This window comes from Prenolepis imparis, unplaced genomic scaffold (assembly GCF_030444845.1).
Source record: "Prenolepis imparis isolate NDT839.2.m4 unplaced genomic scaffold, iyPreImpa1.0 SCAF_10, whole genome shotgun sequence".
In the NCBI taxonomy this organism is placed as follows: Eukaryota; Metazoa; Arthropoda; class Insecta; order Hymenoptera; family Formicidae; genus Prenolepis; species Prenolepis imparis.
The window spans coordinates 16,482,648-16,508,410 of record NW_028141168.1 but is presented as its reverse complement, the minus strand read 5'-3'; the positions used below and the strand labels follow the sequence as shown (position 1 = coordinate 16,508,410).

Sequence of the window (25,763 nt, the reverse complement as noted above, 5' to 3'; positions counted from 1 at the left end):
TCGCAACTAGATATCCCGCATCCTTCGGTCTGTGCATAATATGCTGGCCGCGAGCGTTTATGCGTAATTGCGGATCTACGTCAACAACGCATACATTTTACTACAACCGTCCATGATCTTGCAAGTCAATGCGAGTCGCGTGGTATAATATATTGCATCAATATTAAACGTTTGATTATTTATTCCTTTAAACTTTTGCACTCACTAATTCGAGATTGAGACACTATTGGTTATATAAGAAAAGTCTACGCACATTTATTTAACAATTACTAAACTCAATACATTGCATCGATTTTGCAACGTATAATTTGCAGTGCAATTAATGAGGGATATTTTGCAACTTGATACGATATCTGAATATCTAAATTTATGAAACAAATATATTTTAAAAAGCCTGTATACTCTTTTTCTTTAGAATTATAGTTTGAACACTCTAATAAAAATAATAAATTAATGAGCAATAAAATTTACCTGATACGGTGGCCAAATGCTGTAGGCCTGAACGTCCCTCCAACTGGGCATCTCCAGTCCAGAAGCATTCTTGCTATCGTCTTCGGCAACTATGATGCTGTACGACGTGACCGCGCCGTTTTGCTCGCTGAAGTAATTCTTCCTGAACCTAATTTGTATCGTCGTGCTGCTTCTGCAGACCTCGGTCGGCACCACCTGGGTGGACGGTTTCGGCGGCGCCAAAATCGGCATCTTCTGCTTCCAGATCGCCTCAGGACCAAAGCCGATCTTCGTCTCCGCTTGAATCCGGAAAACGTACGTCTTACCAGGTATGAGGGACTTGATGACGCCTCGAAACTCATTCGGCCTGAAATCCTGCATCTGAGGGTGGGTCGAACCCTAGTGGGATCACAAAAAAATATTTGTGTTTAAAGCGCCGCAGAATTTATATTCTTCAACGCGCGAAAAGGCGAAAGAGCGCTTGATACTTCTTTCGCGTATTTTTTTTTTTTTATAATTATACATATAAAAATATAAATTTTTCTTGCAAATATATTTTCGCAAAAGGAAATCTTACTTCTAAACCGTACGTGATGCTAAATTTTCGAATGATCCCGTTTTGTTCCTGACTGGGTAGAGACCAGACGAAGCTGATGTCGCTCGGTTGAATGTCGATAGGATGGAACTTCTCCACCTTTCCTGGATACGATTCGCTGGTGGTGAAGCTGGCGCTGAGCGGATTCGAGACTCTCAAGTTGGAGGATTCTGTGCCCGAACGTACAACAAGCGTGAACGTATAATTTCTATGCGGCTTCAAATCAAAGATGGTGATCATGTTGACCGAGGTTATATTTTGGATGTAGTTTCCCTCTGTGTTTATGTACTGTACTTCAAAAGTGTCATACTCTCCATGCGGGATGTCCCAGGTCAACGTGATCCTCGTATCATTCACGTCGATCGCATGGATCGCAGTGATCGGTTCAGGATCTAAAATTATATTTATCTTCGAGCTAATAAAGATAAGTAGAATTTAACAAGATTGTCTTAAGGATTTTACGTAAATATTAAAATGAAATTTTTTGTTGGCGCGGATAAATAATCTCAATATAATAACATAAATAATAGGAATAATAAATAAATATATTTACTAATATGAAATACTATCAATATAGAAAAGAAATTAAATATTATATAAAGATATTATTATTCTTATTTAATTTCTTCACTGGGATCTCTCGACTGTGCGTATGTAAAATAATAATTACGTCATGTATCATGTGTGTGATGCCACGATTTTAAGTGGATTGTCTATAAATTATGTTAGATGTAGAAGTATTAAAAATTTAATCCCCCGATTTAAAAAATTCAAGCAAACATAGCGTTCATGAATTCATTCATGATTTCAGTAAAAATCGCGGTATTAGCATTTATAAAAAGAATTATTGCGTAAATCAAGCTGTATTACGTGGATACTCACAGAGTCGGTCTTGCCGGATGAGAGGCCTGCTCTCCACATTATCGCTTACTGTCCAAACGGTCACGTTATACAATTTGCCTGGTGTTAATCCAACAAATGTAACCTTGGTGTCAGTGTCGTCCACCATACGCTCTTTCGTGGTATTATTGTCGTCGCTAATCCTGAATCGGTAGAGATCGAACCTCGAAGACTGTATCGGCGTCGGCGTGTATCGCAACGTCAACGACCCCGGTTGATCCCGGTCGACCACTACGACCACCTCAGACTGGATCAGCGGCACTAGATTTCAAAGTCTCGTTTTTGTTTGTCTAGTTATAAATCGACCTACCATGATCGTCTCAATTCGCCCATCGTTCGTCAGCTTTCAGACGAAATTGCCAAGCCGGATAATAAAACATTTTGACAAACAAATATAACGTAATAGAAAAGCAGACGAGACGGACGAGATTAGTGATAAAGGAAAACGAATATGTTTATTAGTATTCAGGCAAAATTCGTTAATGAGCTGTCAAATAGATTGCGAAAAAAATAACAAATATGAGATCAACTCGTCAACGCTAATGACGAAGAAGATCGATGCACTCACTCGTTCTCGTGGTTAAATTGCTGATGTCGCTGACTAGATCGTAAGACACCGTGTAGACGACGAAGAAGTACTGTACTCCAGGCATTAGGTCGCTCACCAGGACTTTACCGATTTGCACAGAATTTTCTTCGAAACTGATATCAGATACATCGTTGCTCTCGCTGACGTTTTTCGTTCTGAAGTCTTCTGGGTTCTTCACAGGCCACCATTTTATAACGTAGGTCTCGATACGACCTTCCGGTCGCGGCCATTCGAGAGTTACGTTGGTAGAGTCAATGATTGGCGTGATATTTAAAACTGGATTGGGTCCTTAAATGACAAGAAAATTTAAAAATTCTTCAGCTCGTGCCCTTAATTATTTAAATACATTAATTATTATTGAAAAAATATACGATAAAATTATATATGATGTATACTTACTGACTGTATGATTCACTTGCAACGGATACGGACTTTCAACGCCATAACTGACGGTGTTTACTTGTATAGTATATCTCTCGCCAGGTGTCATGTCCGCGACTTCCGCTTCCGTGTCACGAACGCTTGGGAGTTTGACCCACCTAGGATCATCCTCCGTACGATATCTGATGGAATATTCGATAAATATTGAATCCGTCGGAGCTTCCCAGTGAACGACCACAGTGTTGCTCGTGACTTTTTCGATGCTGAGATTTTTCGGTGGATGAGGTACTAAAAAAAATAATTCAACGTTGGTTAGTAAGTCAAATAAACTTGTACAATTAGTACAAAATAGAAGATAAAATCTAAAGAATTTAGAGAATGATTATCGCACTTACAGACAGCTTGCATATAATCATGCGGCTCGCTTCGAAGTCCATGACTAATGGCGAAGACTTTGACCTCGTATGCTGCACCAGGATAAAGATCTTCCAAGACGATATGCGACTCCGTAGTCAGAGTGGTCGCACTTTCCCCGGTGTCGTTCCTGTTGTGAGTTACTTCGAATTTCTCCTGCTTAGAATTGACATCGCTCTTCCAAGAAATGTTCAAACCCTTTTCAATAGGCTTCAAATCCTCGATCACAGGACTGGCTGGACGCGTCACTTGGTACAGGACGGTTTCGTTTGACTCGACTTTATTGCTAATCGCTTGCACTATTATGGAATAATTTCTTCCTGGTAGCAGAGCTTCCAGAGTAACCTGTAGATTTGACAATTACGTCAGTAAAATGAAACTATGCGATTTAAAGAAATTAAGCAATTTTTGATCGAGAAATTATTTTATTCAATAATTCATAAAACCTTTGTTTTGTCAGTCGTCAAAGTGTTACTATCGCCACCAATCGTCGTTTCCACTTCATGGTATTGTAACTTGTAACTATCTTGTGTACTGGAATTCTCCGGACTCCAGGAAACCTCCACCATTCCAGTTTTCTCATCGATTACTGCTCTAAGATCGTGAACAGGTAGTGGCTCTAAAAATACGAAAAATAAATCAAGAAACAATATAAATAATTATGAATACTAAGGAGAAAAGCGCATCGGTTCTAGCAGGCACTAAATTAAGAGGCGATACGTATGTAAAACGTACTCAGAGTGACATCTCCGCTGGCCGGCCAACTGGTGACCTTCCCAGAAACTGTTTTCACGACCACTTGATACGTCTTGCCAGGCTCCAAGTCCTTGAACTCCCATCTGTTTTCGTCGTCTCGGTTTCGTGTGACAGGCGCGAGCCTCCGATTACTACCGAGCGATATTTGATACTTGTCGAACTCGGAAGTTCCGTTGGGCGGATTCCAAAACATGCGGAAGGAAGTCGATGTTACGGAAGATTTATCGAAGGTCACGTTGAGGGGACGCAACGGCACTGTACGATACTGAGCTGTGGTGGGCGCAGACGTTTCGTCCTCGGAAACGGTTTGCACGGAAATGTTGTATGCTCTACCTATAATATTTAGAGACGATTTAGAAAAATTAAATGTAATTTTTCCATAAGACATAGTACGTCAATTTATGTACAAATATTAATTATAATTTAATATCGCGTTTGACAAGCTTGACAAGCTTTAAATTAAAATAATTTGGTTATCCAAAATCTGTGTGTATTTGTTCGAAATTTTTTATTTTTAATTGAGTTTATTAATATTTAATGCATAGGATACACACAATCAATTTGAGCTAATATCTACAATTAATTTGAGCGTTATTTTATTACGTAAAACATATATATATATATATATATTTGAGAACTGGAAAAAAAATGCGTGCATATAAATCAACAGAATTTGCGATATCGATTTGATTCAAAGTACTTTTTCTTCATAATTTTCATAACAGACAAGTTCTTTTCCTATTACACAATTAGCTTTCTAAGAAACATTGCAGATCACAATTGTGATAACAAATTCCATTGCACTTGTATAATCAAATTAAACATCTGCAGCATATTAAGTGTAGAAAACGATACGTTCGATACACAACTTAATTAGACCTAAATAAGTACTTTTGTAATTATTTGTCTTATGTAATAAATAAATCAAGTTCTCTGACGTATAGAAATGTTTCTTTGACAGATATATGTTTGAAGTCTTTCTTTAGTTAAAGAAAAAATAAATAAATATTGATACAATTGTACAATTTATTCGTCTTGGAATTCACGAACTGCTCTATTTAACGGCAGACGCGTACTTTCTCCGCGATTCTACTTGAAATAGTTCCGCTTCGCATATCCAGAAAAAGGAAACAATAAAGCCGATTCAATTTTAGCGTGTATATAAATATTTTGTAACATATACACATTGTGAACTCAAAACATATATATAACAATAATGTAATAGTATGCCTCGAAATAAGTTTACGTAATTTATACACAATCTCGCCTATTCGGCGTATCCGATAGTTCGGCGCGTGTAATTACGTGATAGCAAACAGCTGACCTGGAACGAGTCCTTTGAAAGCAGCCTGTGCAGGACCAGGGGGCTCGCCCTCCTTCTCTACATAGAGTACGGATTCTATGGCGTCCGGTGGATCTATACTAACTTTGTAATGCGTGTATATTCCGGCAGGATAAGGCGGCTGCCATAGCACCAGCAGCGTCGTTTCGTTCCTGAACCAGACGATAAACTTTCCCGGAGTATTCGGCTCTACAAATAATTCAATGCGACACGTGTATCTTTATGAAAAAAATAGACTTGCGAAAAACAATTTTATTTAAATACATATAATCAATTATATATATACTTGTCGTAAAGTTCCTGCTGGTGTAAGCAACGCTCTCCTTGGCGTCCAGCACGGTGAAGAGCTGAAGCGAGTACGTGGCACCGGGAGTGAGATCTCGGAGTGTATACGGCACCGAGTCGACCGGGATGACGCTGGTCTTGGGATTTCCGGTGTCGCTGAAGCTCTGCGTCCGCAACCGGAAACCGGAATAATTCCCTTGGGTCGGAGGTGACCAATATACGATCGCGGTTTTTCCATTTCGCACCGATACCGTCAAGTTTGAAGGCGGATCGGGTGCTGGTGAACAAAATTGTACTTTAATTCACCTGTCGCGTAAGAATTTTTTAATTTAAGGAGCCGTTGAAAAATTTAAGAAAATAAATCGTACTTTTGGACGATGAGACCGCTAGATTCGGAAATAGAGAAGAAAAACGAACTGTTCATATTTTTAAAAAAATGCGTTATTAAAAATAATCATCGCTGAATTACGTACGTGTCGTAATCGAGGCGGTCCACGTCAACCAGTCGTGAAGAGTACTATTGCTGTAGTACAACCAATACTCGTATCTCGTCCCAGGCAGACCGTCCTTAAACTTTATGACATCACCGATCTCGGTGGCGGCTATAGTGGTATTTGGCGGTGGAGAGCCCACGGGTGGGCTGTAATCCAAACGGTACCAGGAACCACCCTGGCTTAGGTTGCCTGGTATCTCGATCGCGAGATCAGCCGAGTACGTGACCTGCGGCAAAACACACGGGACTTGCCGTTAATTCACACACACACGCGCGGATACCATGTCGTAATTATTAACTCTTAACGGTCACATATAACATTTACATTAATAATGTATTTAGCATACAGAGGGAAGCATGTACAACATATCATGTTATTTATTATACTGTAGCTAGCATAAATTTTACTTCAATTATATAAATAGTAAAAAAGGACACTTGTGAAATATGTATAAACTATTTTATACTGAGAACTATTTATACTGAAAACAATTTTATTTTTGCCGAATCTGTGGATTATTTTATAATAACGTAAATTTATTTTTATTCCACATAATTGAGAAAAAATATATATACGATTAAATATACGATAGCAAAAAACAATAGCAAAATTTTTATTCTTTAGCAAACCTTATTAATTTATAAACTTTAATAAATATAAAATAATCATGCATACTTAGAGTTATTACGTTGAGTATGCTAGAAGCTTGAGTATAATCAAATAATGCAGTGTGTTTCTGTGCAAAGATGTGGTTTTATGAGAATGTGCGTATGTCTAACTGTTTCGGACAACAATGCTGAATTTCAAACTCGTCTCAACGCTTATATGTACTTTTACACGGTCTCGTCACGCAATATTGTAAGCATGATCCGTGGGTCAGACTCGTGTTAGTAAGGACCCGTTATAAATCAGCAGTGTATCTCGAGTTTCAAGATTCTGCTGTCCTTAAAGATCATTTTAAAAATGACCGAGCTCGCAAACTATCACTTATCGCGTCATCGATTTTCCTCGTCTATCTTTATATTCATTTACATAAAGTATTATAATTCCGATGATGGCAAATAACTTGCATTCTGTTGTGTAATAACGGTTATTCGACTCGACGTAATGTATTTTTGTACGGTATTTTGGTTCCCACGATTCTACTTCAAGTTTTAACGAAGCCCACGACCTCTCAGTTGAACATTTTGCTTCCTTATATAAAATATCGGCTATTAATGCACGATCCTTCGATCCCACACGTTTTTATTCTCCTAAACAATAAAACTACAATGGTAGTCCACAGAGTCATCTAGTCATTAAATCGTATAAAAACGTTTTATAATTTTTCAAGCTGACATCAATTTTTTGTAGATAAAATGTATATATAATGTTTTAATTTTATTGCATAACGTTTACGATATTTGCATAAATCTTTTCGGAATTGGCGAGAGGTTGATCGCTCGAAACTGAAACGCTTCGACTGACAATGAATGCGAAAGATTGGAAGATAGTTGTTTATGGGAAATAAACACGGGTACGTTGATTTGAAATGGACATATACGCGACTGTTCATAGTTATGAATTCTGATAAACCGCAGACAGATATAGTATGTGTGCATACACACTGGAAAATACAGTTCATTCCCAGAGACGTGGGAAAGATGGAAATCTATAGCACTGTCGTTGACGTGTTGATGGAGGATTTGCTGCGAACGATGTTTGACATACGAAATCCAATATTGAATAACTTTTTATTTATAAGAGAAATAAATATCTAGCTATATTTCTTCTAAAAACACATACGTATATACATATATATTAAAATAAAAGAAATATATACATACATGTATTTTTTTTAAAAATATATATTGAATATTGAATATACGTACAATCTCTGAATCTTCAAAATATATTTGACGCGAAATTAATCTTATACTGCACATCAAAAACACATAAAAAATGTATGACCGATATGACAGAAGAATCCCAGGTGATTAATCAAATTTGAATGACAACTGTCGGAGGGGCAATTTGTCAGTCGTAATATTTATTTATTTATAACCGATATGAGCGAAATTATTCAAGATATACGAAGGTACAAAAAAAGTTTGACTTTTAGAAATTAATGTAAAACGTAAAAAGAGCGGGCAAGTCTCCATAGAAAAACCTCTCCTTTTTGCCATCACCTTTAATTTAGTTAAATGATGGCTTAAAATGAAAGTTTATGACTAGTATAGAAATCCTTAGAAATATTATACTAGTATTAATCTTTATAGAGATATTATATGTTGAGGCGAGCAAACGTTCATAAGAAATAATTTGTTGTAATTTTAAGTGTCGCCATTTGTTGCTAATAGCTAATATTTTTAGGATTAATTTATTAGTCATAAACTTTTATCTAAGTCATTATTTAGCTCAATTTCTGTAGTGAAAAAAAGAGAAGGAATTTTTAGCCCCTGTTTGGAAGAAACAAGTATTTAACTCCTTGATAAATGTCTAAATATAATTTGAAGTTTAATTTAGTGATTAATCATTTTACTACGACAGTTTAACGTTGATGTACTAGCTTTGATTACTGGTAACAATACGATGAATCTCTCGACACATTCAATCTAGAACCTAGAGCGGCGAAATCACTTCTCCTCTATTCGTCCACGATAGTGTGAGGTGCATATTGATCCCTGCTCTATCTCCGTCTATCGCAACGTCTCCTTTCCCACCTTCCCTTCGCTTCTCTCGACTCTACCCCCCACAGACAAGCTTATCCCTCGTGCCCACTGTCGCATGAACGAGGACAAAAACTTCTAATTGTACAAAGAAGAGCTGAATAATAGCTCGCCGGCGAGCTTGAAAGGAAAAATCAGAAAATGCGTAGCTAGTTCGAGATATTTCGCGTAAATCTCATTTATTTCCAAATATTCAAAAGAAAGCAAATGTAATTCGTCGTTGAAATTATATGACACACGTGGGACTAAAGAATAATGTAATTTTTGAATTTTTAACAAAATTATAGCCGCAAAAAGAAGCATTGTATGATATTATAGCCAGCATCTCGTCGTTGCCATTACGTCGGGTTGTCGCTTAAAAAAACAAATCCATCTCTTAAAAAAACAGATCCATATGAGTCACACGCGAATACGAGCCAGCGTGGTCTCGTACATATATCTGCGTCATTCGAGAGAGAAAAAAAAAGATAATGTGTACGGATGTAACTTAAGCTCCCGTCATGTGGTATACGCGATCTCGCAACGCGAAGCATATCGTGGCTGGCACGACTCGTTCCATCATAGACAGCTGTTCGTCATGAAACTCTGAAACAACTCGTTGCAACGAGCACAGCTGCAATTCCGCGCAGCTCGTTTTAAATTATATCGCGAGAAGGAAAAACCGCAATTCTCTCTTATCCCGATCGGCTTGTTCTGAAAATACATCATCAAGTTTCCTCGTATGTTTCTGATTTTTTTCTTCATCCAACACACATATGTTTCACTGGAAAGCCTGATCTTCTCATGTATGACGACGGCGTTTAACTCTTATCGCTCCTGGTTTAAGAACTTTGAAAGTAGAAAGTAGCATCCAGCGAGCCGGCTCTCGATCGCGCACGAGCAGCGCCCGTCACTTCCGGTTGACCGTTGTTGACGCGGCTCTGACCTCGAGCAGTTTTCGTTCATGTTCAATGCGCGTGGAAGTAGGTAGGTAGAAATGTGGAAGTGACGCGTGTCCCCCGTCGTGACACTCCATCAGCGACGCGTCCGTGACACTTTGTAATGCGTATCGCTCGTCACCCTTTCGTATCCGCCTTGGTATCCTGTTATTAGAGTATCCATCGGGTTTTGCCTTCTTTTTTTTTTTTTTGGCGCGCGTCGAACAGGTCATGTATACAGCTCGTCCCAAAAATACTAAAATTATGGGTTCTTTCGGATGTATCTTCTATTTAATTTACAGAGTAATCAGAAAAGATAGCTTTTTTCTTCATAAAAATACCGATATAATCTTTTGGAATTATATGATATGTATTATACAGAAATATCAATATGATGTCATCATATCGTATCATTTCATTGAGCGCAGAAGATCACAAGATGATGCCGATTTTAATAAAATAAGTACAGCAAGTGTGTTGTGATGAATCACGATTATTCTCTATCCGGTGCATTATGTCGACATCGGAATTGGTAGGCTGCATCCTCCATCACATCATTCAGTATCGTACACTCTCGTCATATCCTTCTCTTGAAAAGAAGTTTCTATTAAAATTCTCTCTCTTTCTCTCTGACCAATTGTTTACGCGCAAAAAAGAAGAGGATATTGGAATAAAGATAAGAGATAAATTCTGCTATATATGTACACATTCGACTACGCTTTGATTCGCTCCAAGCTAGGCGAGATAAATTCTCGTTGTAAATTTTGTCTCGTGCATTAGCTACGACGACAAGCCGTTTGGTCGACGTAGCACGACAGGAATCCAATATTCCCTTTGTCTCCCTAGATCCAAGAGGCAGGACCAAAGGCACAAATACGCGGAACGCGTTCTGGTTCACGGACGAGTTTCGAATCCGTAAATAAGTGAGACGTGATCGTGCATAGAATAGCAAAAACGAATCAGCCTCGGAATAAAAATTCCAGCAAACAAACAACGCGTTGGGAACAAAATAAATGTCCCGAGGGAGAAATAGAGAAAGAGAAGTTGGCTTTGTAGTGGCTTATAAAAATGAAGTCGCTGTATAAACCAGTAAAAAAAAAGTAACACGGCAATGTGCATTTCAAGCGTGTATTGTTAATTAGTTTCTTTGAGTTGATGGATTTTTATTACACTTTTAGAACCACTAGAAAACACACGAGAATTATTATTAAGTTTTAATTTTATTCTTTCTAAAATTATTATATTTTAACACATATATTTGCTAATAAATTATATAATAACGCAAACTTCTTTGTCAGATCTTAATTCAAGATTGTATATTTTTTAATCTTTTTAATTCTCAATAATAAATATTTCAATAATTATTGCTCGAATCAAGATTTTTTAAAAATCCAAACAAGTTAGTGACTACTTTACATTTCTTTTTACAATTGTGTCAAGATATATTTTATGCAAATGAACAAATAATAGGATCTCTTCAGAAAACACATGATGCATACAAATATATAAAGGGTGCTATCACTTTGTCCCTATTGTGAGTATATTCAGAAAAGAATCGGAAGACCCATCGTAGACCCAACGATCGCTTTATTCCTACAACGAGAATGGGGAAAGAAACTCGTTTACGAATGTGCACTTGGAAGATTCTAAGTAGCTCGCGTGCTTCATCATCTTTACCCCTTGCAAAACCTGTTGCACGACCTTGTTCGATTCGTGTATGGTAATCACCCTTTTCTCCCTTTTAATCGCATTCAATATTTTCATGCATAATTTATTATAAGTATAATTAAACAATTCCCGTAGCCCGCTTTCGATTATATCCGCACACAACGTTTTTCACGATAATATTTATCTCATTAAACTATATTTATTATTTATGATACCACAGGTATTTCAAAAGTTTTTTTCATAATGCTCCTTTTTCGAAGAAATATAATTAGAATAACGGCGCACGCGCGCTTCCTTTCGCGATAATTAATAATGCATGATTAATTAAATGGAAGTCCTTTTAATTTAGCTAATAAGCCGGGTAACTCTAAATAACGGCAAGATAAATCGGCGGTAAAATAATGAAATGCACGTTGCTCTTAGATAATCGCCAGGCTGACGTCATGCACGTCTCGCGTGACGAACGCGTTCTCCGCCGTTATCGACCGTCATTTACCAAGAGATTTAACCACCAATTTGTATAGTTAAATACGCGCATATATATTTTACAACTCGGACAAAAAATCGAACGAATCGCGCGATCGAGCAGGTCGATCATCGAAGTGGATTTGGAGCACTAATCCATTTTGCCGGACGCGGATATTTCATTGTGCTTGTTCGACTCTGGTCTAAACTCGCGGATGCGAATTATATACACCTACATTTGATCGATCACGAATTGACCCACATATATCCTCCATGTTTCTTGCGACGACTGAAGCTGTTTTTACAACCGGACGTTGCATTAACGCTTTGATCCGGCTATTTTTCTCTCTTTCTCTCTCCCTATCAATCGATTATATAATTTTTGCAGCGTGTAAAGCCTGTCACGTGATCATCCTGTTACGATATCCGCGTTATTCACAAAGCGTGACACTGAAACGATCGTTTCGGAATTTGCAGAAGCAGCGGGGATAAAAAAAAGTGCGATCAGTAATGTACGGTAATGCAATTATCGCGTAATTGGAAACGGAACAATTAATTTCCACTGACGTATCGTCGAAGCTGCGAGAATCGCGGAAACGTGCGCGACTGTCAAATAGAAATCTCTGTCACGATCGCGCGTTAAAATCTCTCTCATTCGCCACATTTTCCGCACAACGGGATGATGAGCGAAGATGAGTCTCGGGATTTCTGATGTCTGTCGAGGAGAATAGCTTCTTACAGCTTCTTCGGTATATATTATCATTGCAAATGAATTCTCGATGCTTAAAACGATTATATACGTCGACGAACAAATCCTCATTAACGATACGCTCGTATAACGGTATTTCGAACGGCGATAACGTTGTTTACGTTTAGTTATCGCTCCGTAATCCGCTTTTCAGCGCTACCATTTCCCGTGTGACAAACGGGAATATTTCTTTCTAGCCGGATATAGCGTCTCGTAAAGCGGTAAAAATATATCAGGCATCGAATATGCGGGTCTCTCGCAGCGAAAGATGTGCGTTTCTGTGCAAAGCGAAACAATGGCGAAATAATATTATCCGCAATAAGCGCAATATATCACGTACACATATGTATAATACAAACCGTGTATATTTTATGATAATGCGTTCGGTAAATTTTTCCGTTGAAAGACACGTCGATCAAATGCGACGACGTGCCATATCGAGTGTAACATAATGCTTCGTTAATTGCTTGGGAGATCGCTTTGACATGTTTTTTGCAAGAATAACAAGAAGGATGTGTGAGACCGATGAAAACATTTTCCACAATAAAAAGAAATTGAAAAATATTCCGCCGTCGATCAACAAGCTCACTCGTGTTTTAATAATTGCTGCGCGTCAATTTGTCGATTCTCACATTCTCTTATTATTATAATCCGATAAAAATCTAGCGAAGCTACAATATATACCGATACGTGTTGTTATATCACTGCACGCTTATTAACAATTGTAATTACCTGTCAGCAAGAAACCGTCAGACATGTATTTGTAATTATGTAGATTGAAAATAAGCTATTAATACGTCATGCAAATTATATCAATCGCATATTTTTATATATTATAAGTAATAATATTATCCCAACATATATCGCGAAATATTTTTTTGTAGATGTTTTTGTCAACGACAGACATGTAAAAACCAATACGTGAGTAATTTTTAAAAATAATTAATCGATAATTATGCACACATAAAAGTATAGTTTGATAACTCTTGAAACATTGAATTCCATTTAAGGAATTTATTACCCCAGGCGGCTTATCTTCGCGCGCGACTATTAATATTTTCCAACATAAAGTTCGATCGTCGTATAATGAAAAATAACTTATTCAAAACGACAATCATGCATCTATCTACCAGAGACAATTGCGATTTGTCAAATTCATTAATTACATAACGAAGCAATTTATCTATCGGCTTCTGGCATGTATTCATCGTCAGTCGCTTAATTATTCAATACTCTCTCGATTGCCAGCAAAGAAAAAGTTATGACAGCGTACGAAGACGAGTTTTCCAATAATGACACTTGCATAAATTCCATCTTCATCTTGATAATCGGGTATTTTTTATAATAACAATTCGATGCTCATCTGATTGTATTAATATGTATATATTCGATATACTGTGGTGTGAACCTAGATAAGATCTGCGTGCACTTAATGATCTTGCTTCCTGTTTACCGGATGTTCGCTTCGGCTTCTCAATAGTAATTCGAATTTTTTTGCAGTCTCCCCACTATAAAAAAGCATTACCTGCGCGTGAGCTGATTGATGATTGTGTAATCCAAGATACAGACGTTGCAGATGATTGTTACCTCGCTCGTCAGCCGTTTTCATTTCCGCAGCGAAAGTCTTTAGTTAAATGATGTACATTTCATACACAATAATATTTAAATAGTACAATATGATAATATTATTTGAATATTAAATAATATTTAATACTTAATTATTATTTAATTAGTACTTAATTAATATTTATTTAATACTTAACTATTTAATACTTAATATTTAATATTTAACATTTAATTTAAATGATATAATATTTAAATTCATTTATAATTAGTAGAAAAAAGTACTGCATGTAAGAGTATAGTACTCTTCTCGAAACTCTATTTATTGAATTCGTTATGCGACTTGAAAGCTGCGAAATTGAAAATTTCATAGAGATATCTCATGAATGTGGAAATTAGAAGGTACGCTTGTTTTTGTTACAGCATGCATATAGTTGGTTGGGTCGAGAAGAAAGTGCGCGGTTTATATATTCATTCTGTTTTGAAAGCAGCTATTGTAATATGAGGCCAAGTTTTTGAGGCAAAGCCAGATAATGAAAGTGTCTCCGAAGGACGTTGTCCTTCTTTAGAAAGGTGCGATTAAGAAAGAAAACATTCTAAATTTTCGAAACTTTGATTATATAGTAATAAATATTTATCACAGAAAATCGTGCGTTATTATGGCATCAATCTGTCGAAATATAAAATTCCAATGCTTTCAATCGAGAAAGGAATATACTTCGCCGTAATAATGTCCGATGCAAACTCATTTGGACATAAGACGCGCGCTATTTCTCGACTGTCCGTAACGCATTTATCGCGCAACTTTTGACTTTGCGCAATTAAGACTTGCGTCATCGTTCGCGCAATTATACGATGATTCTTGAGGCAAGCAAGTAAGCAAGCAAGCACGGAGCTCGAGAGTTTGGCGTTTAACGTTTCAATGGAAACACTAGCAAGAGTCATTATGAGACGTAGCAATTGTATATATAATTAAACAACACAAATAGTTCCTTCCTAATGAGTCTGTTTGTCATATTGAGGATTTAAATAATTATTGAAAATAGTAAACAATGCAAATTACATAACGCAATTCATCTACAATTATTGATTGTTCAATAATGAATGTATATTTGTTAAACAAAGTGCAATTCTGTGAAATAATTTGTCTCCTCTATTAAAATTTAATTTGATTTAATATATATATATTACACTTTTTCTTAGTCTCCTTTCCAAACTTCATAAAATTCAAATAATAGCATTTGCAAATTTTTAATATGTATATTAAAAATTTACTGATAAAATGCTTTAAAGTAACACTATTATCAAATTAGTAAATATCCACGCGTGACAAATCGGACAATTTAGATTGCTATCATTAGAGCCAATTGTCGTCAAACTTTCGCCGCATTTTCCAAGATATCATGCACAAGTCTGTTTTGAACATAAATTGAAACTTAATTACTACAGCCAAGAACATTAATTGCGTGATAAATCAACACTTTTCGGGCATAATATTGCTTAATGTATTTTTAATTATCCAAATGTTTATTAAACGCGCAATCTACAAGTTTGTAAAGGTCAAAATTATAAAATGCTTAAAAAATAATTTCTGTATTATAACCGGAGAACAAGCTCCTTTGAATTGACAACGTTCAGATTATGTAAAATTCCACGAATAATTGAATAATGCATTAAGAGACTATTATTGTATATTATGATATGTAAATTTAATTTTGATTACCAAAAAAATTTATTATTGATATTTACATTTTGTAGATATATACAATACATATATACGACCGTATATAACTAAACAAGGTCGTTTATTAATCACACTTATAAATATAACGTGATTTAATTCTACATGCTTTATGAAACATTTGCTGCCATATACACAGCGCAAGCCGGCATATATAAAATCATTTTATTTAATTAATTCGTCAATAAAGTCATTGAACTACACGTCGAAAACAAGTGTACGATTCTATTTTGCTTACGAATAAATTCCTGAAATGTATTTTCACATCTTCTCGATATTTTCGTTCAATATCGAGACAGATCGTATTACGACACGATATGCATTAATGCACATAGTGCTAAATGTTATTTTGAAGAAGCCATTTCTTTAATTATCACTTAAACATATATAGGTATGTATATGGAGAGAAAAAAAATGTTGCTATCGTAGCGAAATTATTATTAGCATTGCATATTTGACCAAACTTTGTTACTAATTCATTCGCTAACTGCAACAGAATCTATTAATAATAAAAAAAAATATGCTACGCCAATTATTCACAAAATTGCAAATATATTAATTTACAATAACAATATAACAGATAATTAATATATAATAACAATATAAAGCCAAGGTTAATTAATTTGCATTCTACGGAGTACTTGTCAATACAAATATATGTAATCATTACTTTCCTCCCCCTGTATATCATGAAGATTCAATTCAGATACGACGAGAGATTCGCGCGGCACAGAATTAATTGCGTACAGAGTATAGGCACCATTTATCTTTGCAGCAAGGTACACAAGTAACTCGGGAATTCCACGTATAAATCGCAGACTACTAGACATCGGCGCGTATAGAATTAATCAACCTAGGATGAAGTAGGATGCGAGACACGACGCGCCTTAATTAAGACGCGTTGTTGAAGAAAAACATAGCGGCGCGAGGATCCCGCTGTGATCCTTGAAAAGCGCGTAAAATGATGTCGCAGACAGAATGGAATGACGTCAATGTGTGTGTATGATTTTTTCTTTTTTTTTTTTTCGAAAGCGCGACGTGCGATTTATTCAAATAATCCTTGGACGGATGCAACGAGAAGGGAGAGAACGAGAAAGCGAAGGCGAAACTTCAAGTATTTTATGGACGAATGCGTTCACAGGGGCGAGGACAGGGGAAGGGAGAGTGCATCGGGATATACCAAAAAAGCTATCACAAACTGTTTCTCTTCCTTTACTCCCAACGTCAGGCAACGTCAGGGAACCGCGCGCACGTGGTGCACCATCATCGTTTTTTATTTTTGTCTTTTTATTCCACGTCTTTTATTACTCGGCACAACACGCGGGAAGACGGATGAACAAACGGATATCAAGCGGATGAATAAAATCGCGGATGTTTACTTGAGCGGAAGACGCACAATGCACCGCAGAGAAAAACATATCGCGAATTGAAATAAATTGTCTCAATTTTTTTTATTCCTAAATTAAAATAGAAATGTTCGCTCTCTTTTACACGCAAACTGAATGACAAGCTTATATTTTTAATTTAATAATAAAGAATTAGACACAAGGTGTGACTTCTGCTTTTTTTCAAATAATAATAATAATTATATCACAAGCTGTTATATCTATATATATTATATGTATATAATATTGGCTATAATATTTTTATTATAAGCCTCGCGTTTTATCTGTGAGTTAATATGTATATTAATAATTTCGCTTTTGCCTAAACTGCTTCGAATTAAATTTTTAAATCCCGTCATTCGCGACAGCTCGCGAGATCTCGGATGCTGCTCAGACGAACGAACAGTGATTTATTTCTCCCGTCTGCTTTATTTTCGTCAGTGGCATACAGCCGGTATCTTCTCTCAGGCTAGTCCAGGATATACTTGGATGCATCCGGATGAACGATTCACCGAAGTCGTTTGACACTCAGCAGAGCAACCACGTGCGACTTGTTCCTGCCTTTGCGAGACACCGTTTCCGGTATGTCGCATCCGTAACGGAGAATAAAGGAAATATTAAACTTACTATATTTGATCTAATTTAAACAATAATGTATGTGTGTGAATATATTATAACTTTCAATAAATTAAGTAATTATTTTATCGTCATATATTATTCATTATTCTTATCTTTTTTATTTTAATCTTATTATTTTAAATATATATTTACGAATTAATATAATCAATATTTGCAGATATTTTATCTGTATTTGTGCAGAGCGGACAGAGAAATGCACATATTGCAGAGATTGCACTCGATGCGTGAATAAATGTTGCATTGTCAATTGTATACCTGTTCGCCGCCTCTTCGATATTCCAATAATTCGTTATTTAAATTGTTCAGCGATTCATAATACTTGCGTGCTTCAAATGGTGCTGTTTTTATTCCGAATCATTTTATCTGCATGTAATCGAAATGCATAAAGTTTCCACAGGGAAAGCATGTATATCTTTTTCTTTTTTATAATATTTAAAACGAGATGATATACATATATTTCCACCGTATTTTCTTTAGTAAAAAATATCCGTGACAGCTGCACATCCATTCGAGAGATTCAGATGGGACTCGAATAAAGCTGACGTCGTCGCCCGCACCCATGAGAACTTTAATTATAAAGAAACTATATACCAGAGGCAATATATCTTTTTGTTCGCCTCTGGTCTAAGCAACGATATGCTCGCTTGTCAGCCTAACTTATCGCATGTGTAGCGTAACGCCTGACTTAAAAGTGACGACGCCGGCTATTTGCGAGCCATTCGGCGAATAGGGTCTCCGTAGTAAGAGCTTAATATAGCGCGGTCATGGGCCTCGAATTCTGGGCCAATAATGTCACGGTTTCTATCTCCCCATCTTAGAAAAAGAGAAAAATCTAATCAGAATATGTTAAACTGCGATCAAATCATCATCCAATGAAAATTATCCGATTAGTATTAGTTATTATTAATTTCTACTTTTTTTATAAATTACACAGATATTATTTGCAGTTTTAAAATAATTTAATACAAAACGAAAAGCTGTAGAGCTTACTTATTTATCTAAAAAAAAAAAAAAAAAAAAAAAAAAAACGATTTGTTGAAAAATGATACATTTATATATGCGTAAGCATAACGGAAATTATGATCTCATCTAGTAATTTAGAAAATTCTTTTATTCTGGTTTACAAAAAAAACACGGCGGCGGATGTAAATTTTGCGGAGGATAATGAAAGGCAAACGAGCATCCGGTATACTTGACCGTATTGCAAAAATATGTAGGGACACCCCCGCAAAGAGCGGATTTATAAACAGAAAGCCAAGCACGTGCGAAATCGGAAGTGTTGCGAAGCCTACTGTAAATTTCAATAACTTTTTTATTTCAGTACTTTCTTTTGCATATTTATACAATACATCCTTTTTACATAAAATTTTATCATGAAAATGTCATGCTATTTAAACCGTTAATTATATTAAATGATAAAATTTTTAATTTTATAAAATTAATGCTTTATCAAAAAATGTACTCCGAAAGTTTCTCTGAATCAGATAAGCTTCGCACTTTTGCAAAATTAATCAAGTTTGAAATTAAAATAATACTGATTAATTACTGGTTTGTCATTTTTTATTTAATTATCATATTTGCCAAATTAGAATTTTAATTAACAAATGTTTTAAGTAGTATGGACTTGTTAATTAAATTTCTTATTTTCGCGAAATGCACATGTATGATACCAATTACATTACGTATCTCCTCTACGGTTAATTATCACTTTGCATCACTCATTCTCTGTGCGGTCAAATAAAGCAACACTAATTCAATATTACATTAATGATTTACGCGTATATATACTTTCTGCGATATATAATTAAAGATATAATTACACGACTCTTCCCATGCTTTGTTATATCAAAAATAATTCATATGTTTAATTAATTTTGCAATGAAATTGTCATAACATTTATCCAAAAGTAATATCATTGCGACTGATTTAATATCCTAAAATTAATCACAGGATACGATGAACTTTGATTCTTTTTTAAGGTAGCGAGGAATGTTCCGTGACGAAGAAATTGACGTAAAATCGATTTCGCGTATAGAATAGCCTCATATAAGGGTCGTTGAAATGGGCGTTGGCTTTCTTTCGAGCATGAAACATTCAGACAGTCCATTTTGTCTATTACGAGCTTCGTTGAGTAGTAACACGACGTACTTTCGCCAACAAAACTTTCCTTTGGTCGATAAACCGTAATCCAAAGATGCTGATCGATACGTTTAAAGTAAAATTATTAAATTTACGTTTCTATTATGAAACACATTATATCATACCTTTTAACAAAATATTAAATAATTTTCAGACTTCGATAATATATTGATAAAAAAATTAAATAAAATGTTCCTTTAATTTTGTAGCTTCTTAAAGCCTATTCTACAATAGACGCAAAACGCAAAACGCTAGCCGTAACGCAAAACGAATGCGACCAGATGCAATACATTTGATCAATTGCTTCACTTGATCTCATCATTTCTCGTTAAAAAAGGCATTAGAAAACCTTTATCAACAGAAGTGCGGCTTGCTTTAACTGTGACGTAAGAGGTTAAAATTTGTGAATACGTGACACTGCGACTAGCGTTTTGCGTTTTGCGTTCATTGTAGAATAGGCTTTAATCAGTTTAGAATCGATTTTTGCTTAATATAAAAAAATGTCGACAAATTCACAATTTATTGTAACTTTTCAATCTCTAATATTTTACATATAATTTTTAATTAACTCGTAAATTAAAATATGCTGTTAAATTTATCTAAGATTAACTAAAGAATGTCCTGTTATGTGTATTTATGCTCTTGAGATTTATAATTAGTTCGAGAAAATCTCTTTATTTTCATCCACTAATTACACAGAGAAGCTAATAATGTCTCGACATTTTTATTAAGGAAAAATCGAATCAAAATTAGCGAAGAAAGCGTTAAAGAAGCATGCGGTGCATTACTGGAACAATTTCTTTTTATCTCTTTCTATGTATTATATATTCTTCGAAATTTTATACAATAGCATACAGTACAGTCTAACAAAAAATAAAAATTAATTGTTTGATGTAAAACTTTTCAAAAATTGTTACTATAAATATCTAATAGCGCGAATCATAAAAAAAATTAACTTCTTCAGACAAATTACACTGTGATTATCACTTCCGTGTATTGTTTTGCGAGAATAATGTTCCCGTAATGCATGTCGCTCCCGTCCGATTACCGTATAATAAAATCATTAGCTCCATGAGAAGATAATAATAAAAAAAAACTTGTTTACGTAATCACACGTGTATGTAATCCTCGCACTCTGTAGTGTGTTAAATATTTAAATTACCCGGAAAGGCAGATTTCCTTCGTGTTCTCTTCTCCTGCTCAAAAGAGAGGGAAATCTCGCAATCCGCGGTTTAACATCGACAAATGATCTCAGGAAATCTTTTCGATTATCTACGGCAAATGCAATCTAAAGCGCTTTAATTTGCTAGCTCTCCGATATCTGATTGAATTTGTCATCAATAATTATTAAAATCTTTTCCTTTCGAAATATTGAAATTATTCATACAGTTTGTTCGTGTAAAAAATTCAGATCATATAGATAATGGAATAAACTATAAGTATAATTTACCGTTGGAAAATCAATTCTTGTTAGATCGAAGGATTTTTTGTTTAGTACATATGTCGTAAATGACATAGATTTATTTTAATGACACTAACACGCCGTTGAATATTCATCGACAGATACAGGAGTCAGAGCAGACATCGGTATTCAAACCAACGTATTCGCAGTTGAGAAAGTCAGGCGAGTTTCGCAATGTCCAGACACGATTCGATCGAGCAAAGAAGAGTGGATGTCGGTCGCGTTCCCCTTCACCAATCGGTTGACCACAACTCAAACTCTGACTCCGGTATGTCACAGAGGCACATAATATTCTCTAATATTGAAATTATACGTCCAATACTGCTTCTCGAAATTTATAATCTCTTCATTCGAACGAAATCTCATTGAACGAATAAATAGAATCCGACGCAATGCTCAAGTTCGAATTTTAAACTAAATTCAAACTAAAATATCACGTCGAAATCATACTTGTATATTTGATGTCGTTAATATGTGAATATAATTAGTTACAGGTAACAAAGAGAAAAAATTTCGAAAAAAATTTTTTTCTTTCCATGTTGACTTTTATTTATAGCTATTTATTCGTTCGCTTAGCTTGATTAGCATATCTGCATCATAAATTTAAATTTGCAAATTTATGCTTCTAGATGTGTTTGTCTCAAGAATACTTCAAGTACGCGTATTTCAATATAAAGAAACGTTTTAGAGAGGACTGTCCTAGATCGAGATTACTCTCTAGCTATTCCACGCCCTTGATAGATAGTAGGAGATAGTAAGGACAGAAGTTTAATATACAATAATCCCAAGAAATCGACCAATTCTAAATAAATTAGTGCATGGATGAGCGATGGTCTAAGCAATAAAATTATCGTAAACTCTATAAACTTGATAAATTATAAATAAGCTCAAGTGATAATAAAATTATTGATCTGACAAAGTTGATCATCTGTGATTATTTTATTATAAAGAGACGAAAAATATTAGGAAAATTTGAACTAAAAATGAATATTATCTTTTTTCGATATTTATGTAAACAAAAATTGACACTGCTTTCTTATGATTAGTATATCAATCCTTATAACGTTTCATCCCACATGTTTGTCCTTCGCGTTAATACCCACATCTCTAACATATAAAACCACATTCTACCTGCACGTCCTAGATCCATGTGATTAACACTCACCTCGGTTAAAAGAATCAGCGACAGCAAGAGGATGCCGCTAAATTTGGATATCGGTTGCGGACAGGAGACTTTGCGGCACGTCATCCTTGATAAATATGAATTTACTCCGAAATCCTCTTATCTTCCTGCAGCAGCCACGTTCTCTTGGTCCACCTCACCGAGACACTCACTGGCACCTCATGTAATTGACTCCCACGAGTACACCTCCGGTTAAGTAACGAGGAATGCGCGAGGAATGTGCGTGTCACATCGATCGATCGACGACTCACTGGGACTCACTTCTTCGTAGTCGCGCCGCGCGTGTAGTATCACAAAAAATCGCGTATCCCACTCCGGCCACCTCGCGGTGGAACACCTGTTCGGTCGTTTGACAGCTATGCCGGTCTCGGAGATAGTGACGGCGACGATGGTAGAGGAGCCGAGGGATCGCGACAGTAGGAACGGCTGTCATATCAGCCGGCGAACCGCGTGTCGTCGAGTCTTTTAAGTGACTGAATGACTGCACGCGTTATCGCGAGTCCGAAACACCAGGAAACAATGATTCAGTTGACACGGGGAACCTCGAAAGTCACCGCTTTCAGTCCTTGGGCTCTCCTCCTCCTCCTTCCTCCACTCGAATCCGGCGCATCCACTCTGTGTCAGGTGTCCCGGAGTGTTATATAAATTTTTAACGAATCGAGAATCGCTTGCTTTCCTGTATCTCAACGCTCACTCTTCATTAAATTCCTCTTCGATATGCTAATTGCAGAATTTTTCTGACAAATTCAGGTGGTTCGGCTTCGTTGCGTACATTCATTTTTTTCTTGTATTTTAAATATGTATCGTGGAATGCTTCTTGCTTAATTTTGATTATATCGCTTTTTCTTCGTGTATGCAATTTTTTTAAAACGAATAGCAGTTGATACATATATGTATATATAGATAATAGCTTCTAGTATATTTTCATGTAATATATATTTTTCATATTTTTCACTCTTATTGAGACTTTTCTAAATTTTGACATCTATCTAATGTTGAAAATATATTTCAACAATTGGTATATACATAAATAATTATATTAGCAAAGAATAGCTGCCTTTACTTTACCTCGTACGCGTATCGTATCTTTTCATTCTGCCTTTCTTCATGTTGTTCAGCAGAATACCGGTTCCTTCGCTCATTAAAGATCAGACAGCTTTGTTTTCCTTCACGTTATCCTTGAAGTACGTGACGTAAAGGAATCATATAATATATTAATGTATGCAGCGAGAGCTGAATCTCTCGAAGAGAAAAGTCGATATATAATTACTCCGTTATCTCGTAAAAAAATGTACTATTTCTATTTCTATTTATTTATTTAATTTTCTTGTTCTTTTCTCTTATCTATCTATTCGCAAAACGGAACGTCATATCGACTGGATTTCTGGACTGGATTAATTTCCTCCCTTCGTTACTTTGTAATTTGAACACTCCAATGTGCGGAACGGAATAACGAACTGCAGGGGTGGCACCTTTCGGCGCGGTCAATGTGACAACAATGAGGTAACGAAGCAAGCTTCACAAAACATTGGAAATAGCCGCGAGATTGCTCGGTGATCGGAAACGTGTGATTTTGCCCAAGGAAGGGTCAGTCTAATCGATCCTCTTCTTACTACAACGTTCCTCGTTTTCGCGTATTTTTGCGCTGATATTTAATTGTCATTTGACGATACGATTTTCAACAGCAGTCTTTGTGCGTACTTGTACATGTATGTATCTAGACAAAGGATTTTTTTGTATCTTGCTACAGCTTCGTCTAATGTCACTAAAGAGAAATATTACGAGTCCAAGCGCATGAGACGGAACACGACACGGAATATAAGTTATGGCCGGATTATGAGTGGATTAAATTGTTCTGCTATTTCATACGTCCAGTTCCAGAAGAAACTTCCTTCCGTTATTCTATCGCAGCTCACGTACAAGACATTACTCGTGAGAAGCTCTATCGCGCGAGAAACGTCAAGTCAATGGCACGAAATTATCTTGAACGATCCGTCGAAGAATTCCTACGAGAAAGGAGAAATGTCAAATACAATGCTCCGTCTACTTAACAAAGAAGCAGTCATCCGTACGTTATTTCGATGCCATTGTCTTTGCCGCTCCCTAGACCTTTATTTAAATTAATCGCTATATATACGCGCGCATCGTCATAGAATATACGAGAAGGCTCGAATTTCAAATAAACACCATCAAACAACACCAACTTTCTATAAACGCACAGGATGAGTCTCTTCTCTGATACCGCGTAATATCAATCAATCATCGAACATCAAGGACACTGGCCGTGCTCCACCTTCACCGCCTCGAATCACGATTTTTTAACAAGAAAAGAAACAACATTCGACAAATTCGCGATCTCGTTCATCGGCAAAGCCGCTACTAATCCGCCTGTCATCTCTGGTATCCTGAGATCCTGAAGAACACCTGGGCAACTTCCTGAAGAACACCTAGGCAAATCCCTGAGAGGTTCGCCGCCGCTCTCCTCGTCTGTCAACGTCGAGCTCCGAAATTGGATGAAGGCGCGAGGTCGGTGAGAAAGAACCGGAAGAGCGAGTCAAACGTTCAGCGTGCTTTCGTACGGCCGTAGGTGCACTCGGTCAACTGGCGCGCTTTCATGACGCCTCACACCCGGTGCGGGTGACCACTAGGGCCAACGGGACTCTCGGTTGCTCTCTCAACACTCAGCTCGTGGCTACGATCGAGGCAGCGCCAGGCTAAGCCGTTCCCTGCCTCGTCGCCCCTCATCCCTGCAACCTCGTCGAGCAACCTGGCTGTCTTTCCATTCCAACTCTGGCTCTTTCTCTTTCTCTCCTTCTCTTTTTCTCTCCCACCTGCCTCGTCTGCCTCCTTCTCTCCTTCGACCTGGCCTGCCCAGGCTAAACATCCAACGCAGCCGCCATCACTACTGCATCCGCTGCCTCGGACTCCCACCGACTGT

At 36.5% G+C, this 25,763-nt stretch overlaps 1 protein-coding gene and 1 long non-coding RNA gene across 7 annotated transcripts in view; one reads left to right on the top strand and one right to left on the bottom strand.

Annotated features, from left to right (window-relative positions):
• Ptp10d (Protein tyrosine phosphatase 10D) overlaps positions 1 to 25,763 on the bottom strand; it is a 35,294-nt gene extending 9,531 nt beyond the window's left edge. For 4 of the 6 annotated variants that reach the window (XM_083048542.1, XM_083048546.1, XM_083048545.1 and 1 more), the window contains exons 1-12: positions 22,808 to 25,763; positions 6,186 to 6,432; positions 5,714 to 5,989; positions 5,410 to 5,616; positions 4,065 to 4,418; positions 3,776 to 3,948; positions 3,311 to 3,674; positions 2,934 to 3,203; positions 2,514 to 2,822; positions 1,928 to 2,206; positions 1,028 to 1,437; positions 472 to 849 (exon numbers count right to left, since the gene is read on the bottom strand). In XM_083048542.1, coding sequence (XP_082904668.1) covers positions 472 to 849; positions 1,028 to 1,437; positions 1,928 to 2,206; positions 2,514 to 2,822; positions 2,934 to 3,203; positions 3,311 to 3,674; positions 3,776 to 3,948; positions 4,065 to 4,418; positions 5,410 to 5,616; positions 5,714 to 5,989; positions 6,186 to 6,432; positions 22,808 to 22,891 — 3,351 coding nt within the window. In that variant the 5' untranslated portion in view covers positions 22,892 to 25,763. The remainder of the gene's footprint in view (positions 1 to 471; positions 850 to 1,027; positions 1,438 to 1,927; positions 2,207 to 2,513; positions 2,823 to 2,933; positions 3,204 to 3,310; positions 3,675 to 3,775; positions 3,949 to 4,064; positions 4,419 to 5,409; positions 5,617 to 5,713; positions 5,990 to 6,185; positions 6,433 to 22,807) is intronic. The other 2 variants (XM_083048544.1, XM_083048548.1) reach the window with 2 other exon arrangements.
• Positions 21,839 to 22,796, top strand: LOC145942065 (uncharacterized). The gene is made up of 2 exons (XR_014426298.1): positions 21,839 to 21,910; positions 22,272 to 22,796. It is a non-coding gene; the product is annotated as an uncharacterized LOC145942065 (long non-coding RNA).